The sequence below is a fragment of the Chinchilla lanigera genome, unplaced genomic scaffold (assembly GCF_000276665.1).
Source record: "Chinchilla lanigera isolate Chin_1 unplaced genomic scaffold, ChiLan1.0 scaffold00063, whole genome shotgun sequence".
In the NCBI taxonomy this organism is placed as follows: Eukaryota; Metazoa; Chordata; class Mammalia; order Rodentia; family Chinchillidae; genus Chinchilla; species Chinchilla lanigera.
This window is the reverse complement of record NW_004955464.1, coordinates 4439363-4447654: the sequence shown is the minus strand read 5'-3', so window position 1 is coordinate 4447654 and position 8292 is coordinate 4439363. Positions and strand designations below refer to the sequence as shown.

The following is an 8292-nucleotide window of genomic DNA, read 5'->3' as shown; positions in this document are numbered from 1 at the left end:
GAAAGCCATCTTCCTCACAGAGTTGTGTGAACAGATCTGAGTTCAGGGTATGCACTTTAACATGGTTGATGATTTAAACTATATCCTGCAAAACATTGTTAAGATCAGGTGACATTTTTTTCAACTAGCCACCATTTCTCTGTGGATGACACAGGGTGTAGACCCACATTTAGAAGCACTCCCTTTAAATATAAGGAAGAAATGTAAACAAAAGTTTTGTAAATAAGGAGAGGAAGAGGAGTTGAAAGAAGGGGAAGGGAATGGGGAAAAAAGAAGCAAGATATATCATGTATAGGTACAAATTCCCTATGATGAATGTGATCATTATATATATCTAAAATGTATCAATAAAATTATTTTTTTTTAAAAAAGCAATCTCTTTGACCTGAGTAGCGAAACCAGAAAGCTGTCCAATCGCGGCAGTTGTTCTGCCTGTCTGTATACTGACACAAAATGACCAGTTCAGTTTTCCTGATGTAATCATTCAAAGACTTGACCAGTTCTGCAGCTGTGGTGTTGGTTGACAACAAAGAACATATAGTGTATCCTCCTTCAATCCTCCTAAAAAACACATCCCACAAAAACAAGCATTGTTGCCTTGTGGTCGACACTAGTAGATTCGTCAATCTGGATTGCAGACCACAATGGTTCATTAACCCTCTTTAACAATTATGCCTCAGTATTCTCTGCTATTTATTCAGTTCTTCTAGTTATGGTGCTAGCTGAAAGAGGAATACATGCCACCTGTTAAACTGCAGCCCCTCCTAAAATTTCACAACACATGTCCTTAGCAGTGGAGAGTATCAGCTCTTCACCAGTAGGGAAGGGTTCCTTAACTTTAGCAAGGTGGTCAGCCGCTGAGAGTGCTGCTGTCCGTGCAGGCACATTTGACAAAGTGATAACCTTCAGTAATTGGTTCTGTTCTTGTGGTTCACATGGTTTTCCTTTGGAAAGCTCCAAAGGCTTGTCTTTTAATGCAGAGTGTTTGGTCTTCATGTGATGAAGTAGTTTTGAAGGTTTCATGTCATCGATGAATAGCTACCCCTATATATTATACAAAGTGGGCTTGGGAAATGTGAATCACTTGTTCCAAGGAACTGTAATTTAAGTAGGGCAACTGGTATTTTCTTTCTAAATGTTTGATATTTTTTTCTTTTTGTTGGGATCTTAGAGTCTTCTGCTCTCTCATTTGTGAGTCTTTCCTCCTTTTCAAAGAAGCTCTCCAGGGATGTTTGGTTTTTTTACTCATTTTGGCTAGGGTTAGCTTGTGGGTGACCGAAACTGTGACAGATACAAGTGTGCCGGACAGGAAAGAGCCATGGGCAGAGGTGGTAAATAAAATAGTGAACAGGCTACACATGAACTAAAATAATTGTCAGATTCTCACACCAGATGCAGCTGTACTGTTGAAGCACATCAACTCACCTGTCACCTATAAAGCCTGTCACCAGGTGAACTGAACTGTCACTTGCCACTCACGGATAGGGTTTTGTTAGGAGTCTGTAAGCAACTGATTTCTTATGGTCTCTGTGCAGTCAGGCTTTTGTTAGGAGTCTGTAAGCAACTGATTTCTTATGGTCTCTGTGCAGTCAGGCCTCTCTGCTAATGTTCATCTTTGTTTGCAGCTGCTCCACACTGCTAGCAACACAGCCTCAGCTCCACCTCAGATCACTGGGCATTAGATCCTCATAAGGAGCTCATAGCCTAGCTCCCTCACACACGCAGCTCACTACAGGAGGCAGAACTTAGATGGTAACGTGAGAGATGGGGAACAGCTCTAAATACAGTTGAAGCTGCGCTGTCTTGCAGCTCATCTCTTGCTGTGCAGCCCAGCTCCTAACAGGCCATGGGCCAGTCTCCGTCCATGGCTTGGGAACCGGGGACCTCTGAGCTATTACTTCAGTCACTAAATACATGTGCCGAGCTCTGGCCTGGTGCAGGGGACATCAAGGTGACTCAGACAAGGTTCCTGCTTATATCAAGTTTGCGGTCCCATGGGGGAGATGGACACATGACCTGGCGAATCTGCAAGAAGGCATTTATATCCGTCACTTTTCAAAGCCGCTGTCCTCAGACTTGGGCGGGCGTATACTCAGGCAGACACTCCAGGCCCCTCCAACCTCCTCTCTCACCTGTCATCTCCTTGGAGCTCCAGTAGCTGGAGGGAGAGCTCTGGGCTCTTTGAGCAACGCAGTCCACAGAGGACGCAGCCCTCACCCTCCTGGCCCCGTGGGTGCCCTGGCTTTTAGGGAACAGCTGGAAAGAGCGTCTAGATCCACTGATCACATCTGTGTGATGTCACCAAGGGTTCCACCTTTCTGGGATGGGATTTCTTCATTTGTTGAATGGAAGCAGTGTTTTCGGCTCAGCCACCCCACCAGGCTGGCACGAATGAGACAGGGAGATGAAGATGCCGTGTGGACCAAGGTGAGCAGCTCTGTGTAAGCTTGGAGAGACGCTGTGTGTTTACAGCTCCAAGCACGACAGACCTACAGAGTGCACAGGTCAAGATGCCTTGCCATTCGGGTGGTGCCTGTGCCTCAGGTTCTGCTTTGTGTGTGCCGAGGCAAACACGTACACACTACGTGCTCTGACTCCCTGGCAGTCTCCCAAGTGTCCACTGGAGCCTGTCAGAGGAAGCCCCTGTGGAAGGTCCTTGGACACGGGGAGCACGGACTGCAGAGGACTGTGGGGCCCTGGCCTGTCTTCTCCCTGCTCCTGTGGGGAAGCTGAGCCTTGGCTCCAACCCACGCCCCTATCTTCCATCTGCCGACCTCACCAGAACTCAGCTGATGCAGGCACCATGCCTTTGAATCCACAAAACTGTGAGTGAAATAAACCATTTCTCTTTATACGTGATTTGCCTCAGGGAATCTCACTGTAGTAATGTGATGCCAGTACCATAGGTAGCAATTTTATTGAGATGGGATCATAACATAGTGCTCAAAAGTCATTAATGTTAGACACCTTGCAATAACAATATATAAACATCTATTTCATTCTTTTTTTTCCGCTGGTACTGGGGATTGAACCCAGGGCCTTCACACTGAGCTACATCCTCAGGCTTTTTCAATATTTCATAAGTTGCTAAGTTGCCCAGGTTGGGCTAAAACTTTCAGTCTTCATGGTTCACCTCCCAAAGCACTGTATGTGCCATCATACCCAGCTTTTTTTTATTCCTTTTTTAACAGCTGCACAATATTCCATCATACAAACAGATTACAATCTGTCTTCTGTTGGTGGGCATTTGAGTTGCTGAGCCACCGGAAGAAGTCAGTGAGGTAATAGAGCCCCCGGCAGATCAAAGGGAAGGTTTCATTACAGTAGATGGCAGTGCTCCTTGGGGAGGAGAGCTGCGTGGATGCTCAGGTTGAGGTCAGAGCCCAGAACCACAGGACTACAAAACGCAGAGATGGTTGAAACTGGGACCTGAGCAGCGCTGGCCAGAGTCCCTGGAGCTGCTAGCAGCAGAACCACACGCAGACTTCCTCCCGCTACATGCTGTCTAGGTCTCTTAGACCCTCGCCAGTCCTTCTGGAATCAGAGATGCCTGAAGAGCCGAGTCCCCCTCTGTCCAGCTAAATTCCTTATGAATGGGCACACCTGCTTCCCCACTCCTGCGTGTCCTGGTCAGCGGTCCTCACTTTGATGGCATGTGGACCCCACTGGGGTCCTGCTGGATCAATCAAGGTCCTCCACACGCTTCTGCTGCTCTCCGTTTTTCATGGTGACCATTTTAGTACCATTAGTACCTTTGTGTCCCTTTCTCTAGTTACTGCCTTGGGATAGATTCCCAAGAATTAAAATTTCTAGGTCAGGATGCATGCACATTTTTAGTTTGACACTGAGAAGAGCTACTAAAAGAGCAAAACGGAGCCAGAGATAAAACACTAAGTGCTAAGAGAATTTAATTCCTAAAATGTCATTTCTCATCAGCGGAGAAAAGATGAGCTGGTAGATGAATGGAACTGAAGCCAGAGCCCAGCCATCCGGAAAAAGCAACTCCACAGGAAGGGAAGAGGATAAAAAAGCATTAAGTCGTGTTATGTACACGCACCAGTTGCCCTGGACGAGTGTGCTCAGCGCACCCTACAAACACGAACTAATAAAAACAAAAGTTGCAAAAAAAACCTTATTCTTGTGCAAAAAGTAAATTCCAGCAGAAGCCAACATGTTAGAAAAATGTTTTACAGAAGAGAATTTTATATGGCCCTTTCTAGGAAAAACACAAAACTGCAAGTCAATAAATAAAAAAACTGACGAATTCAACTCTTTGAAAATTAAAAATTTCTACAGAGAAAATTTCATGAGGTCAAAAGTCAATCAACTAACTAGGAAAAACATCTGCAACATAGGTCACAGATGAGAGGTACAGTTTGGCACTATTGGTAAAAAGCTATTGCAAATCATAAACAAAGGACCAAGAGCCAAGCTGGAAAGATTGGCGAAGGACAGGAAGAGGCAGTTCAGAGACAAGGAGATGTAAGTACTTCCTTAACTTCACGAGAGTCCGCAGGGTTTGACGGCTCCCTGGGCTGGCTGGCCTGGCTGTGGGGGGGCAGGGCTAGTGGGATCCACACCTTCATCCTCTCCCTCCTGGGGGCAGGGCTGGATGCCCTGGCAGACTGCCGTGACCAGGCTGGAGGAGAAATTCAGGAGGAAGAAGTGTGTGAGCACTCGCTCCCCTTCAGTGCCAGCGTCCCCGTGGTTCCAAGTGACAGTGGTGTCATGAGTTTGGTTCTGGGGTGAGGCCAGCGCCATGGAGTGAGGTCCTGGATGGACATGCGGTGAGTGTAGACTGCTGATCATTGTGAGCCCTGGGGTTGGGGCTGCGGGTGGAGCACAAGCCAGCCTGTTCCAGTACCCGCAAGCTTGCCAGCAGCAACGTGGATAGAAAGCCTTTGTGTATCTTTTCTTCTCAAAATTCCATACCTTCTAAGAATTTATGAAACATGTTCACATGCGCAGGGAGGCAGGGAGAGTTGCCGCTGCATTTTTTTTTTTTTTTTTTTGAGATGGGGTCTTGCTGTATGTATAGCCTAGGCTGACCTCAAATTTGTGATGATCCTCCTGCCCCAGCCCCCCAGGGACTGGGATTACAGGTGTGTGCCACCATACCTGCTCAATGCAGTTTTTTTTGTTTTTTGTGGTTTTTTTGGTACTGGGGATCGAACTCAGGACCTTGTGCTTGCCAGGCAGGTGCTTGCACCACTGAGCTATCTTCCCAGCCCCTCAATGCAGTCTTGATGGGAGATGGGTTAGAGATGCTGGGAGCCAGCCAGAACGGCATAACCCATACCCCAAAACAGGCAGCAGATGTGGGTGCACCAAGGTGGTTTTAACCGCAGAAGCAGGATTAGGGACAGCTTCTTCCTGAGAGGGAGTCACCCCAAAACGTTCCCACCAGAGAGTCCTGAGAGGGGGTGGCTTGGATTCCAGAGAAAGCAGCACTACTGCTAGGTAAGCAGCCCACAGGGGAGTGCTGCAGTTTTGGGGAGGGGGCAGGGGGTGACACTGGGCCTCCACACCCTCAAGGACAATACAGGGTTTAGAGGAGGGTTTTTAAGGTGCTGGCTCAGGGTCAGGGCCAGTTTTTCGGTGTTTAGGGCAATAACCTAGGTACCTTCATGGGTGCTGGAAATGGTCAGTGCTCTGGCCTGGGCTCCAGCGTGTTGGGGAAATCCCGCATACAGAGTGGTCAAGGGGCTCTGTGATTTTAGGTGAGGACGTAGAGAAATCCTGGAGCTGCTGGAGACAGCTGCTGGACTCCACCGACCGGATGATGACATGGGACCTGCCAATTAAGTCTACACACTTAACATCCACCTCACTAGTATAAATAAAAAGTTAAAAATAAACCCTAAAATAAACCCTAAATGTCTCCTTAATGTTTTAAATAAAAAAGTCAAATAGCTCTGAAAAGATCCCGTGTAAGTGGGTATGTTACTTTCCTAGGGAAACAACAAATTACTACAGGACAACAGTCTGTGCTCTTGTTGCTCTGGGGGCACCAGTGTGCCTAGGGCGGGCCGGGCTGTGCTCTTCCCTGGCCTCATCTGCTCTGGTGGCTCCTGTGCTCCCTTCCTTGTGTCTGGGTCCCTCCAATCTGTGCCTCCACCTGTCCAGGGCTGCCTTCTCTGTGCCTATGTCTGACATGTCCCTTTCCTTCTTCATGGAACCAGCCACGGGGGCAGGGCCCATGCTAAACCAGGATGATCTCACTTCTAGATTTTTTTTTTTCTTTAGAACAGGGTCTCACTATGTAGCCCAGGCTGGCTTCGAACTCACAGTGACCCTCCTGCCTCAGCCTCCTGAGTGCTGGGATTACAGGTGTGCACCACCACATCTGGCTTCATCTCGAGATTTTTTTTTTAGCTTTTTAAATTTTTGATGCTGAGGATGGAACCCAGGGCTTCCAGCTTGCTAGACAAGTGTTCTACCAGTGAGCTAAATACCCAGCTCCTCCAGATTTTTAGCTTAATCAGGTCTGCAGAGACCCTGTTTCCAAATGGGATCACATTCACAGGTGCCAGGAGTTAGGAGGGGGAGGGGCTGTAGTCAACCCACTGCTCTGGGCAACCGATTTCCCCTGGGGAGATGGTAAGGGGCGGGAGGATCATGTGCTTATCACAGTAGGCACTGGAGCTTGGCTGCCTGAGCCTGTGGGGTGTCAGCTGGGCATGAGCGGCCAGGGCAGGGGGTGGATATGGACAGAGGATGTGGGGGACACAAGGAGCCGGGGGTGGTCGATGGAGGCCGGGATTGGCAGGAGCCCGGCTGGGGCTGGCCCTGGCAGAGTGCAGCGGAGGGTGTGGGATGAGAAGCGACTGCCCCTCTGGTTTCATCTGCTGCGGAGCCCGGGGCAGCTGCAGGGCTTCTCTCCCTCACCTCCATCCAGACGCACATCCTCAGCAGAGAACACCTGCGCCCCTGCTCTGCGCCACCAGGAGCCCCTGAGAAGTGGGGCGGGGCCTCCTGCCAGCCTTTTTGCCGAAGGAGCGTTCTTTGTGAGGAGGCTTCCAGACATCGGCAAGCAAGGCCTCCAGGGGATAAACAGAAAGACCCGCGAAGTGGTTCTGTCCGCACTCCAGGAGGTCCCTGCCAACCCACTGGGACAGCAGTGCTTGGTCCATGGCTCTGGGGAGTGAAGTCTATGCCAATCAGGTGGGCAGGCAGCAACTTGAGACTCAACACCGGGAATCCAACCTGAGAATCAGCTGAGCCCCTGCCAAGAGGGACCCTCGCGCCCTCCTTGTTCTTCCATCCTGGGAAGCGTGCCCCATGCTGTGCCACGTGTGCCATCGGAGGCCCGAGCGGCCCTTTCTTGCCACACCCTCCTGCCTGGTACACAGCAGAGGTTTGCGGGACATTCGTCCCGTTGAGCTCCAGGCATGGTGTGTGAAAGTGACCTTCTAACTGGATTGTGTGGAGCTTGTGCCTACAAGGGAGTTGTGAGCGCATCTACAGGATGCCTCTGCAGCTTTCAAAACAAAATCCTTGCAGAATAAAGCCCTCCGAAGCCTGCAGGCTGCCCATCAAAGCAGTGTTTTGAAGGCACACTGCCGGTGAGGTCAGAGCACTGATGAGGAGGGATCCAGGCGAGTCGGAGGATGCCAAGTGAAGGCGGTTGGAAGGAAGTCAGCGGGCAGCGAGGCTTCTGCAGTCGGACGGATTAGGCAGGGTCACCAGGCACGAGGAGAGGCGGGGGCGGCGGACAGCGAGCGAAGAGGAGGTGGGCCTCGCAGGGCTCCTGAGCAGGCGGCTTCCAGCCCAATTAGGGGTTGAGATTGGTTTTTCCTCCCTCTGAGCGTAATCTGACGCTGTTTGGGGAGGCAAGGCCGAAACCTGATCCTCCCGTCCCGGGGCTCCGTTAATGTTTAATCAGATAGGATCGTCCGATGGGGCTCCGGTGGCGTGATCTCCCGGCCCCCGGGCGTCGAGCGCCCACACCCTAGAAGGCTCGGCGGGCGTCGAGGCCCGGACTCTCCCGCCGGACAGAGGCCCAGCTTCCAGCCGGGCGCGCCTGGTCCTCCGCCCGGGCCGGTCCCGCGCCGCCGCCGTGATGCGCACCCGCGGGCCCGCGCCGCCCTGGTGCTCGCTGCTGCTGCTCCTGCTGCTGCTCCTGCTGCTGGGCCCCGCGAGGGCCGGCGCCCCGGAGGACGAGGACGGCGACTACGCGGAGCTGGCGCTCGCCTTCCAGTCGGAGGAGGATGGCCTGCCCGACGCGGCCCCGCACGTGCCCGGCGCCACCTTCCACCGCTGCGCCAAGGTGCGCGCGGGCTGCGCGGCGCC

General features: G+C 51.3%; 1 protein-coding gene across 1 annotated transcript in view; it reads left to right on the top strand.

Annotated features, from left to right (window-relative positions):
* The first annotated feature begins 7849 nt into the window (after positions 1-7849).
* Positions 7850-8292, top strand: part of Pcsk9 (proprotein convertase subtilisin/kexin type 9) — a 15223-nt gene continuing 14780 nt past the window's right edge. The window contains exon 1 of the mRNA XM_005398505.2: positions 7850-8269. Within this exon, the coding sequence (XP_005398562.1) occupies positions 8063-8269 (207 nt within the window). The 5' untranslated portion in view covers positions 7850-8062. The remainder of the gene's footprint in view (positions 8270-8292) is intronic.